This window comes from Pecten maximus, chromosome 7 (assembly GCF_902652985.1).
Source record: "Pecten maximus chromosome 7, xPecMax1.1, whole genome shotgun sequence".
Lineage (NCBI taxonomy): Eukaryota > Metazoa > Mollusca > Bivalvia > Pectinida > Pectinidae > Pecten > Pecten maximus.
Genome location: NC_047021.1, coordinates 6,283,966 through 6,298,308, shown reverse-complemented (window position 1 = coordinate 6,298,308; position 14,343 = coordinate 6,283,966). Strand labels below are relative to the sequence as shown.

The window sequence follows — 14,343 nt, the reverse complement described above, 5'->3', positions numbered from 1 at the left end:
TTGCCTTTCCTACAAACACTATTTTTGTACCGATTCCTTAGTTCTGGTAGATAAATCTAGCGAATTCCACATTTTCAGAGTACTGGGTATAAAAGACTTTTCATATAAAACACATCAACACTTAGGTAACACATACTCTTTACTATTCTAAATCATATCTACTATTGTCATAAGTAAGAAGGTGCTAGCTTATTATGCATTTTGTACAACAATACGACTTTTACCGTTTTCGTCTGGCTTAAAGTTTTTCCAACAAGTTTCATCATACAAGGCCTGTCTGCTAACAAATAAAGACAAACCTATTACTATTTATCTTATCCATATCTACCACGGTATAGCCATTCCATACATTACTAGCATGTCCTTAAATAGGTCTAATGAATACAATATATAGAATATATATATATATATATATAAATATATACAATATAAAATTTCTTTTTAACAGTAAATTTCGATTTTCGTAACACAGACAAATGCTTAGAGGCTGATCTGACAATATTAGATATATGTTTCCTATTTTCCATTTTTGTTTAAAGTTACCCCTAAGTATTGATGTATAACACTCTTTGTCACTGTGGTATTGTCAAAAATCAAACCGAATATCAAGTTGTTCTAGAGAACCATTAAAAATAACTACGTCTGTTTTATTCGGATTAAAATAATGTTCATTCCATTTCTTCGACCAAAACTCAAAAACGGCTTAATCATGGTTCATGTAATTTTCAATATCTGCACTGTTATTGAAGAATATGCTAGCGATGATGTATCCTGTACAATTTGATTTCTACCACTTAGGTAATCTTTCAACCAATTAAAAATATGCCTTTAAAACCATATGCTTTAACTTTCATCATTAAACCGCCATGCCAAACTCTATGAAAAAAGCTTTTTAAATGTCAAAACATACCATACAGGTTTGTTGTTTGTTTTGTAGAGATAAACAAATGTTATGATATATTGTGTAACAGTTGAATGACCCGAAACAAAACCGGACTGATGTCTGTATAAAGGATTGGAATTTTAGTAGACTCATCAACATTATTAGCAATAGAATATAAAAAAAAACCTTGTTGAGTAAATCTTTATTAGCATAAACTAACTTACCTGTGTCACTATCATATAATGAGGGAATTAATTCAGATTTAGCTGTTTTACCAATGAGTCGATGCATAAGCTTCCAATTTAGAGTCATTCACTGAAGAATTACCAATGCTACCATTAATATTTTGAAAGAATGATGTTTTTACATACTTTTTCGTGTTATTTACTTTGTTTCTTTGGTGGTTTAATTTCAGGATGTCCGTTTGGACGATTAAGTCTACGAACTTGTTTGTGTATTCTATCCCTTTTTTTAATTTCCCTTCGCAATTCTGAATTGAACCTAGGTTTATCATTCTTTCAAATAGTTATTGTTTTTTATTGGTATGCAACGACTAACAGACTCGAGAAAGGATGAATTAAATATATCACAAGCTTCATCTACATCACAAATTTCAAAATCTTCCCTCCATGAAAAATTCCTAATCAAATCATCAAACTGGTCAAAATGAGCATCTTTATATACCCACAAATCGCGTTTTTATGAATTCGCACTTTTATGTGGTAATTTAATAGCAATATGAGTAGCACAGTGGTCACTTCCGTCATCAGGTATAACAGAAGATTCCAATACGTGAACAGTGTCGCTTACAAAAAATGGGTCATTAACGTGTTTACAGTTATACGGGTAGGCTCGTTTATAACATTAGTAAAATTAAAAAGAAGAACAAAATCATTTTGTCAAAGATTTCTAACTTTTAAGAGATCAATATTGATATCGCCAAGTATGATCATATTACAACAATAGTTAATAGCTATTTCTATAGAGGTTTGGAAATTGTCCCAAAATTGGATCCTTTAGGACGGTATATTGTGCATATAAGACAGGAGTAATCAGTACAATTTATTTCAACCCATATTAATTCATCACAAATCAATTCACCCCAATATCAATTCGACCCATATTAATTCACCACATATCAATTCACCCCAATATCAATTGCCCACCATATTAATTCACCCTATATTAATCCAACCCTGTATTATTTCCCATTAAATTCTAGATCTTAGGGACGTCGGAAATGAATATCTTCGGCTATATAGACCATTACACCACCGCCGATACAGTTTCTATCTTTCCGTTTCTTTGTACTCATCTGTTTTGTCATGCATGCAATTCAATATGTAGAATAAAATACGATTTATAGTATATATAGGTCATTCATAGGAGATACACATTTGTATATTTCACACAGGGACACTCTCTGTGACATTCACACATGTCCACTTATTTCCGATGTGATAGTTTGTTGTTCAATCTCAAGACGGACGGGATGAAGTCATGAAGATGAACAAAGTCCCCGAGACAGATGTTTATGCCCTGGGGGCCGGGCTTCTTATTCGCCAACCACTCTAAGAAGGCTCGTGATGCCCGGGGAGCAACACTGTCCTTTAGACTCCCACACAGATGGGACAATATGGTTCCTGTTCCGGGGGTGAGGACCCCTTGCCATATGTAAAAACCCCCATTGTTGTCACGGTGATTTCCGTTGTAATTCCTCTCTAGGAACTCTATTAAAACACGGGGGTCACTAGTGTTCGGCCACGGGGATGGAATGGCAAAACTTGGCCAAAATTCGTTCATATTTGCACTTGATTTGTCGCTATAAAAGATGATGACGCGCATCGGTGTCTTCCAAATATTTTCCAATGTCATCTGCCAAGGTGACAAATTGACATTGACAGGCACAAGTAAAGTTCCAAATAAACGTTTAAGATCTGTCAACAATTGCTTATGGCAAATAGCATCCATATTGTGGAAATGATTAAAATCCAATAATACGACTTCTTTCGGATTTTTGTTCAAGAATTCTTTGACCTCCTTTAAAGCAGTCATTACCTTCGAGCCATACAGTCCGTGTAGAAAATGGGCGTCAGCTGTTTCCGGTTTGACGCACACACGAAGGTCAAGGTAACGGACGCCAGCCTCAAGCTGTTGTAGGAGTGAAATATCTTGCGTAACTGACCATCGACTGATGAGCGAGAGTCCAGCCCCACAACAGAGTGACCCCAGGACACTGATCGATTTCGGTTCGTCTACGGACACCCCGGCTGACTTGTCAAGTCCATAGGCTCCCGAATCGTGGCTCCCTGCAGTAAAACAGACATCATAAGTTGTATTTCACATACCAACCTAATGAACCTATGTTGTCTTGATCATTCTACACAAAATATACACAGATATATGTATACCTCTGTATCTCTACATTTATCCAACGAAAGTCACCTATCGAAATCGTTGTTATAAACCCTACACATACTCACTGCCGCACACCCTCGAACGAGACATGCACGTTCTCAAGCATACAAAAAATGGCTGCTACAAAGGACAAACTAAAAAACACTTCTGTTTACATTTTATCTATACCCTACATACACATTTTTTTTTTAAATCACCGTACATAACTCGATTCAAGCCAGGACCCCGAGGGCATAATTATCATCAATTATGGTGCCACGGTAGGTTGTAGAAGATACCAGTAAACACTCTATATGGAGCCACCATATATAAAGTTAACAGGAGTGTCAGCAGCTGTCACATGAGTTAATCTGGTATCCGTGCATATAAAATTGTTTGACCTGCTTCGTGGAAAGTGTAGACATGGTATGACCAACACACATTCTACCCCTGAAAGCATATTGTCAAAAACACTTAAAACTGCCTTATGAACGCAATTGTGACGTCAAAAGGCAACGGACGCCATTGTTCCGGTCTCCGGTAAAAATGGGGCTATTTAGTAGCGTTCCTATACACGTTTGGCCTTTAATGTGCTGAACTTTGGGAGGGTAGCAAGTTCTGAAGAAGGGGTGTGACGATCGAATCCCTCCATAGACAAGAACCTAGATTATTTCCATTTTTGCAATGCCTCTAGTGGGACCCAATGAAGGATCAGCGTCGCCAAGCAACGCAAGCGTGAAGGATATAATGGTCACGTGTTCTGGAGAGCGAAGTTAAGTAAAAAGGAAAGTTCAAGGGATGAAAGAACATATCCTAGAAGAGGTCACCAAAAATAGCAAAGACAACTTAGTCGAGGAAATCAGAGCAGAAGTCAGAGCAGAAGTCAGAGAGAGAGAGAGAGAGAGAGAGAGAGAGAGAGAGAGAGAGAGAGAGAGAGAGAGAGAGAGAGAGAGAGAGAGAGAGAGAGAGGACCAGAAAAGCTGGGCATTATATTTGATACTCTTCCAACTAACTTGAACCATCAATAACATCAAGTAAGGAAAGGAAACAAGAAGATACTACAATATTCAAAGTACTGAGCGACTCCATTGGAATAAAGGATGTTGTAGTAACAATGCAATCAGACTAGGAAATCCTGCGGTACACAAAATGAGACCCCCAAAAATCACCCTTGATAGCAAGAGCCAAAGGAAAATGATCCTAGACAATGCAACATTCCTTAACAGTCACCAAGACAATTAAGATGGGTAAAAATTGTAAAGGACAATAAACCCAAACAAAGGGAGACAAACAAAAGAAGACAAGAGATAAGGACAACAAATGAGAAACCACACAGACCAGTGGTGGAAAAAAACAACATATATGACATCAAACCTATCAGGTAGCGACGAGGATGAACCAACAAGGATATACAATGACGACTTTGATAAAACAACAATCATGGACAGAACTGCTTATACCCCCAGTAGCTGAGAAATAGAGAGCGCCCTGCTTCTCAATCCGAGCTGTTACAAGTAAATGCCGTTCAAGCAAACACCTCCGATCCAGTATATTGAAAAAGTTTTTAAATGTTTTAACTCTGTAGATATGGATAGTTTTAACCAAACGCGTAACATAAACAACAAAATAAAAGTTTTTTATACCAACACAGATAGCCTATAAAACAACAAAGTTGATCTTGACGCTATGACAGGGAGAGAAAACTACGATATAATCGCCATCACCGAAATGTTGCCAAAAAATAGAACGAACTGCAACCCACAACTATCAGAATATAACATTCCCAACTACAAGTTATACAGCAAAGAAATAGAGGGCTATAAAGGACGAGGCATCTACATCTATATCAGTGATACCCTTAGTGCATCAGAAGTAAAACCTTATACTGTTGAAAACATAGAATATATCTCGGTGGAAATCAAACTCAAAAACTGTGTCTACTATTTCAGTGTATCTATAGAAACACCAATTCACCAAACACCGCAATCTCTGACGTAGAAAAAGGTTCTATCTATCAACCTACAAAAATTACAGCTACTCTCATATTATAAGTATTGGTAATTTCAACTTTAAATAAATTAATTGGAAAGAATAAACAACAACCGTTAGTGAAGATCACCTAGAATCAAAATTCTTAGAAGTGGTACGGGTCAATTTCTTACGACAACACATCACCGAGCCTACAAGGATGAGAGAACAGGATACACCATCAACTCTGGATCTACTGTTAACAAACGAAATCAACATAATCAACAAGCTTGAGGTAAATGCACCACTAGAACTAGTGATCATGTGATTATAACATTCCTAATACAACTGTACTGTCATCAAGCCGAGACAGCCCCGAAACTAAACTTTGGTAAAGGCAACTATGACAACATCAGTCAACATAAAAAAAGGCTACCATGGTCAACAAATGAAAATGAATCTGTTGACGAAGTTTGGAATCGCTATACTCAAGCAAAAAAAAATCAAAGAAAATATACCAGTGTGTAACGTATCCAACAAAAACTTTACAACACCATGGATAAATGACAGTGCCCGTATAGCTATAAAGAGGAAATAACGCGATGGAAAAAATATACTCACTGTTGAAGTGACCACAACGGGAGACAATATGATATACAACAACAACAAATTCAATGAAGTAAGGAGACCAAGGCCGAATATGAAACTCAGCTGGAAGAAAACATCAAAACAGACCCAAGATCTTTCTGGAGATATGTAAAGTCCAAAACAAAAATCAAAGACAATATAGAGAGCCTTGAAAACGAAACTGAAACCATACTCACAGACGACCAAGAGAAATTAGAAGAATTTAACAAAGTGTTTTCACGACCGAGGATCTTATAGTAACATTCCAAATTTCACTCGTAGACACGAAAACCTGACAGAATCTCAAATAAAGAAGAAAAAAGAGAAACTACTAGACTAATTAGACCATTCGAAAACAAGTAAGGCACAAGATCCAGATAACCTCCACCCGAAATTACTAAAAGAAAACAAGGAATTCTGCACCAAACCACTCACTTTCAGAAATCACTTGACAAACAAAAAGTTCCAAAATTATGGAAAGTAGCTAATGTCAACTTCTTTCATAAAAAAGGGATCTTGCACAAAAATACCGCTCTATTAGCCTAACATCAATTACCTGCTAAATTACGGAGAAAATGTTTGAGTGATAACATCATGGAACATATGGAATCAAACAACCTCTTTACCAAACACCAACACGGTTTTAGGAGAGTTATTCATGTGTAACTCAACTTATCAATGTCACCAATACCTGGACAGAGGAGTTGGGTAAGAAAAACAATGGTGATGTGTTGTACCTTGACTTTTTAAAAAGCTTTTGATTCAGTCCCCCATGAAAGGCTATTAAGAAAATTAGCAGGATACGAGGAAGTGTTCCAACGTGATACATCTTGATTCAATGGTCAAACAATTGGTAACTTCTGTTCAACCCTTCAAAATGCAAATATATGCACCTAGGTCCGTCAGTGAGCAATACCTTCACTATGGAGTCATCAGGAATCACCAAACAAATCGATGAAATTACTGAAGAGAAAGATCTGGGCGCCATGGTGGATAATAATCTCGGCGCACATCCAAATGTCAATCAAAAAAGCAAACAGAATGTTAGGAGACATCAAGAGAACTTTCCGGCACATGACTAAAACAACAGTCCAAAACTTGTATAAATCACTGGTACGACCACATTCGGAATATGCCTCACCAGTATAGTCGGTCATTAATAAAAAAAAAAAAAAGACCCAATTAGGAATAACAGCTATCAAGAAAGGCTTGCCCACCTTGGATTTCCATCACTTCAATACAGACATACACAGAATGGATACGATCGAGGTCTACAGAATTCTCACTGATCTGGATATATATGACAAAGATAAACTGTTTTGAAAAGCTAGAGGAAGACACAACCAGGGGTCATTCAAAACAACTTACCAAAGAACACTGTAGAATAAATATAAGAAAACTGTCATGTTCACAAAGAATAGTGAACCATTGGAACAGTTTATCTGAGAAAGTGGTGCAGCCATTAATATAACCAGTTCAAATCAGCACTAACAAATTATGGGAAAACATGAACATTGATTTCTGCTTAGACTGCTACCAAAACGAACCGGAACCGGAAACACAACTTGTGATGGGTCAGAGAGGTGAATGCCTACAGAAGACCTCGACGACAGGTAAGAGATGCAGATGATACAGTCTTGTTTTCAGAGGACGTTACCGACCTCCAAAATATGCTTGACAGTTTACAGACCTATACTCTTAAATGGAACTTAAAAATAAACACAGATAAAACAAAAATTGTTGTTTTTAGGAAAAGGAAAAGAATGCTACTCTCTGAAAGTTGACTCAATAGAAATTGTCGATAAGTTTTGTTACCTTGGCCTGATTTTTAACTTTAATGGCAGATTCACTGCAGCATTAGATACTTTGGCTTGCCAAGGAAGAAAATCATATTATCATTTAAAAAGAAAAATGAAAGATTTCACTCTTAATATTGAGACAAAAATGTCTTTATTTGACACTTAAGTTGTATGTGTTTTGAATTACGGATTTGAAGTATGGGGACAAGCTTTATCACAGCAAATTGAAAAAAAAACATCTCCTTTTTCTCAAAGACTTGCTTAATGTTAATAAAATGGTAAATTCTGCTATGGTCTTCTTCAAAACTGGTAGATACTCATTGTACATGTACCTACTTGGGATATCAAGGCAGGTGTGAGAGAAGGGGGGCAGAACCTACCTGAGATATCAAGGCAATTGTGAGAGGAGCGGTCAGTATCTACTTGAGATATCAAGGCAGATGTGAGGGGAGGGGTCAGTACCTACTTGAGATATTATGGCAGGTGTGACAGGTGGGCGCAATACTTACCTAGGATAACCAGGCAGGTGTGAGAGGAGGGATCGATATCAGTACTAACATGTCCGGACAGATGTAAGAAGAGGGCCAGTACTTACATGGGAAAACAAAGGCAGGTGTGAAAGTAGGGGTCAATTCTTACCTGGGATATCAATGGATGTTTGATAGGAGAGGTCAATTCTTACCTTGGCTACAAAGGCATGTGTGAGAGGAGGGGTCAGTACCTACCTGGGAAATCAAGGCAGGTGTGAGAGGAGGGGTCAGTACCTACCTGGGATATCGTGACAGGTGTGAGAGGAGGGGTCAGTACCTACATGGGATATCGTGACAGGTGTGAGAGGAGGGGTCAGTACCTACCTGGGATATCGTGACAGGTGTGAGAGGAGGGGTCAGTACCTACATGGGATATCGTGACAGGTGTGAGAGGAGGGGTCAGTACCTACCTGGGATATCCTGACAGGTGTGAGAGGAGGGATTAAGTACTTGCATAAGATTTCAAGACAGGTGTGAAAGGAGTAGTCAGTTCTTACCTAGGATAACCAGACAGGTGTGCGAGAAGGGATCAGTATCAGTAATAACATGTCCTGACAAGTGTAAGAATAGGGGCCAGTACCTACCTGAGGTATCCTGACAGGTGTGAGAATAGGGGCCAGTACCTACCTGAAGTATCCTAACAGGTGTGAGGGGAGAGGTCATTACTTACCTGGGATGGCCAGACAGGAAAGCGGTATTTGAGTTAGGGGAGGAGGCAGATCCCCCATCCAACACCGGTACCTGGTGTCCATTGTAAATCAATAGGTTATGTTTACACCTTCACTCGGCCAGGTAAAAATCAGGACAAGCTGGCTAGACCATCCATGTTTGGATAGTTATATCAACGGAATGTTTCCTATATTTAGAATGTGATCTAAACACGACCGATAACAGTTTAGTGTATGTGGGTCAATTTTGATCAATAAAAGGAAGTAATTGTTTTTACAGTGTGTGTATTTGGATTGATGTTCCAAGAAAGACAACTCATATGATGTCATTTATATAATACGTCGGGCATTTTAAACGTCGAGTTTTACTTATCATATAAGAGAGTGGAGAACCATCTTCAGAACGTATTATATAACTCTAGGACAACTGTTTTTATATTTCTGTATCCGAAATACAACACCTTTCTGTGACATAACATTGATACCGGTGACATTACATTGGTAACCTGCCCTGCAGGTAGGGCGTAAGAATTGTACCTGCTGCCCCCATTGCATGATCGTAAGAGGCGACTAAATTTGGGATCTTATATTTTCTCTTCTTTCTGAATAACTTTCTTCTTCCTAATGTCTCCCTTGACAATGCCTCACATTTGGCCTTTAGTTGAGCGTTCGCCGCTGTGAGGAAGGCTTTGGGTTCTGTCCCCTAGCCCAGACATACCAAAGTCTTTAAAAATGGTAGTTGCTGCTCCTGCTTAGCGCTCAGCATATTAGGAGTGGGACGACTGGTTCGCCCGTTGTCAGTATAATGTGACCGGGTGGGGTGTGCTGCTGGGTGTCTTCGGCAGTATGCTTCAGTGAGGTAGCACTATAAATCGGCAAAAGTTCCGGCCTATCACAAGGAGACTTAACACGAATATACCGCAGCCTCCCAAAACACACATACGCACTCAACACACGCATGCATGTCGCACGCACGGGAGGCCGTCCTTAAATGACCTTAGCTGTTAATAGGACGTTAAACAAAATAAACCAAACCAAACATTGGTAACAGTGACATAACATTGGTAACAGTGACATAACATTGATAACAGTGACATAACATTGATACCGGTGACATTACATTGGTAACAGTGACATAACATTGGTAACAGTAACATAACATTGATAACAGTGACATAACATTGGTGACAGTGACATAACATTGATAACAAGGACATAACATTGGTAACAGTGACATAACATTGATAACAGTGACATAAAATTGGTAACAGTAACATAACATTGATAACAGTGACATAACATTGGTGACAGTGACATAACGTTGGTAACAGTGACATAACATTGGTAACAGTGACATAACATTGATGACAGTGACATAACATTGATGACAGTGACATAACATTGGTTACAGTGACATAACATTGATAACAGTGACATAACATTGGTAACAGTGACATAACATTGATAACAGTGATATAACATTGGTAACAGTGACATAACATTGGTAACAGTGATATAACATTGGTAACAGTGACATAACATTGGTAACAGTGACATAACATTGGTAACAGTGATATAACATTGATAACAGTGATATAACATTGGTAACAATGATATAACATTGATAACAGTGACATAACATTGGTTACAGTGACATAACATTGATAACAGTGATATAACATTGGTAACAGTGATATAACATTGGTAACAGTGACATAACATTGGTAACAGTGACATAACATTGGTAACAGTGATATAACATTGGTAACAGTGACATAACATTGATAACAGTGAAATAACATTGGTAACAGTGACATAACATTGATAACAGTGATATAACATTGGTAACAGTGACATAACATTGGTAACAGTGATATAACATTGATAACAGTGATATAACATTGATAACAGTGACATAACATTGATAACAAGGACATAACATTGATAACAGTAACATAACATTGGTAACAAGGACATAACATTGATAACAGTGACATAACATTGGTAACAATGATATAACATTGATAACAAGGACATAACATTGGTAACAGTGACATAACATTGATAACAGTGGCATACTATTGATAACAGTGACATAATATTGGTAACAATGACATAACATTGGTAACAGTGATATAACATTGATAACAGTGACATAACATTGGTAACAGTGACATATCATTGGTAACAGTGACATAACATTGGTAACAGTGACATAACATTGATAACAGTGACATAACATTGGTAACAGTGACATAACATTGGTAACAGTGACATAACATTGGTAACAGTGACATAACATTGGTAACAGTGACATAACATTGATAACAGGGACATAACATTGGTAACAGTGACATAACATTGGTAACAGTGACATAACATTGATAACAGTGACATAACATTGGTAACAGTGACATAACATTGGTAACAGTGATATAACATTGGTAACAGTGACATAACATTGATAACAGTGACATAACATTGGTAACAGTGACATAACATTGATTTACCGAATTAATTATTATTTACATATAATTTATATGTTTTGTATAGGATGTAGTGGTACTGAGTGGTGTCGTTATCAGTACCACTGTTCACACTTCAGGACGTAGTGGTACTGAGTGTTGTCTATATCAGTACCACTGTTCACACTTTAGGACTTAGTGGTACCGAGTGGTGTCTATGTCAATACCACTGTTCACAGTTTTAGGACTTAGTGGTACTGAGTGGTGTCATTAACAGTACCACTGTTGACACTATATGACTTAGTGGTACTGAGTGGTGTCGTTATCAGTACCACTGTTCACACTATAGGACTTAGTGGTACTGAGTGGTGTCGTTATCAGTACCACTGTTCACACTATAGGACGTAGTGGTACTGAGTGGTGTCGTTATCAGTACCACTGTTCACACTATAGGATGTAGTGGTACTGAGTGGTGTCGTTATCAGTACCACTGTTCACACTATAGGACGTAGTGGTACTGAGTGGTGTCGTTATCAGTACCACTGTTCACACTTTAGGACTTAGTGGTACTGAGTGGTGTCGTTATCAGTACCACTGTTCACACTATAGGACGTAGTGGTACTGAGTGGTGTCGTTATCAGTACCACTGTTCACACTTTAGGACTTTGTGGTACTGAGTGGTGTCGTTATCAGTACCACTGTTCACACTTTAGGATGTAGTGGTACTGAGTGGTGTCGTTATCAGTACCACTGTTCACACTATAGGATGTAGTGGTACTGAGTGGTGTCGTTATCAGTACCACTGTTCACACTTTAGGATGTAGTGGTACTGAGTGGTGTCGTTATCAGTACCACTGTTCACACTATAGGACTTAGTGGTACTGAGTGGTGTCGTTATCAGTACCACTGTTCACACTATAGGATGTAGTGGTACTGAGTGGTGTCGTTATCAGTACCACTGTTCACACTTTAGGATGTAGTGGTACTGAGTGGTGTCGTTATCAGTACCACTGTTCACACTTTAGGATGTAGTGGTACTGAGTGGTGTCGTTATCAGTACCACTGTTCACACTTTAGGATGTAGTGGTACTGAGTGGTGTCGTTATCAGTACCACTGTTCACACTATAGGATGTAGTGGTACTGAGTGGTGTCGTTATCAGTACCACTGTTCACACTTAGGACGTAGTGGTACTGAGTGGTGTCGTTATCAGTACCACTGTTCACACTTTAGGACGTAGTGGTACTGAGTGGTGTCGTTATCAGTACCACTGTTCACACTTTAGGACGTAGTGGTACTGAGTGGTGTCGTTATCAGTACCACTGTTCACACTTTAGGATGTAGTGGTACTGAGTGGTGTCGTTATCAGTACCACTGTTCACACTTTAGGACGTAGTGGTACTGAGTGGTGTCGTTATCAGTACCACTGTTCACACTTTAGGACGTAGTGGTACTGAGTGGTGTCGTTATCAGTACCACTGTTCACACTATAGGACGTAGTGGTACTGAGTGGTGTCGTTATCAGTACCACTGTTCACACTATAGGACGTAGTGGTACTGAGTGGTGTCGTTAGCAGTACCACTGTTCACACTATAGGACGTAGTGGTACTGAGTGGTGTCGTTATCAGTACCACTGTTCACACTATAGGACGTAGTGGTACTGAGTGGTGTCGTTATCAGTACCACTGTTCACACTATAGGACGTAGTGGTACTGAGTGGTGTCGTTATCAGTACCACTGTTCACACTATAGGACGTAGTGGTACTGAGTGGTGTCGTTATCAGTACCACTGTTCACACTATAGGATGTAGTGGTACTGAGTGGTGTCGTTATCAGTACCACTGTTCACACTATAGGATGTAGTGGTACTGAGTGGTGTCGTTATCAGTACCACTGTTCACACTTTAGGACGTAGTGGTACTGAGTGGTGTCGTTATCAGTACCACTGTTCACACTATAGGACGTAGTGGTACTGAGTGGTGTCGTTATCAGTACCACTGTTCACACTATAGGACGTAGTGGTACTGAGTGGTGTCGTTAGCAGTACCACTGTTCACACTATAGGACGTAGTGGTACTGAATGGTGTCGTTATCAGTACCACTGTTCACACTTTAGGACGTAGTGGTACTGAGTGGTGTCGTTATCAGCACCACTGTTCATACTTTAGGGTGTAGTGGTACTGAGTGGTGTCGTTATCAGTACCACTGTTCACACTATAGGACTTAGTGGTACTGAGTGGTGTCGTTATCAGTACCACTGTTTACACTTTAGGACTTAGTGGTACTGAGTGATGTCGCTATCAGTACCATTGTTCTCACTTTAGGACTTTGTGGTACTGAGTGGTGTCGTTATCAGTACCACTGTTGACACTTTAGGACGTAGTGGTACTGAGTGGTGTCGTTATCAGTACCACTGTTCACACTTTAGGACTTAGTGGTTCTGATTGGTGTCGTTATCAGTACCACTGTTCACACTTTAGGATGTAGTAGTACTGAGTGGTGTCGTTATCAGTACCACTGTTCTCACTTTAGGACTTAGTGGTACTGAGTGGTGTCGTTATCAGTACCACTATTCTCACTTTAGGATGTAGTGGTACTGAGTGGTGTCGTTATCAGTACCACTGTTCACACTTTAGGACTTAGTGATACTGAGTGGTGTCGTTACCACTGTTCACACTTTAGGATGTAGTGGTACTGAGTGGTGTCGTTACCACTATTCACACTTTAGGATGTAGTGATACTGAGTGTTGTCGTTACCACTATTCACACTTTAGGATGTAGTGGTACTGAGTGGTGTCGTTACCACTATTCACACTTTAGGATGTAGTGATACTGAGTGTTGTCGTTACCACTATTCACACTATAGGATGTAGTGGTAGTGAGTGGTGTCGTTACCACTGCTCACACTTTAGGATGTAGTGGTACTCAGTGGTGTCGCTTTGTTGATTCCTTTGTCTATAATAGTTAGACTCCGACTCTCTAGACATGTATCAGTCCGGAATCGCA

At 38.9% G+C, this 14,343-nt stretch overlaps 1 protein-coding gene across 1 annotated transcript; it reads right to left on the bottom strand.

Annotated features, from left to right (window-relative positions):
• Positions 1-126: 126 nt before the first annotated feature.
• LOC117331446 (PI-PLC X domain-containing protein 3-like) lies at positions 127-9,077 on the bottom strand. The gene is made up of 2 exons (XM_033890160.1): positions 8,875-9,077; positions 127-3,192 (listed from the first exon to the last, which is right to left on the bottom strand). Exons 1-2 carry the CDS (start codon positions 8,954-8,956, stop codon positions 2,330-2,332), a joined length of 945 nt encoding a protein of 314 aa, XP_033746051.1. The 5' UTR covers positions 8,957-9,077; the 3' UTR covers positions 127-2,329.
• Between the last annotated feature and the right edge of the window lie 5,266 nt (positions 9,078-14,343).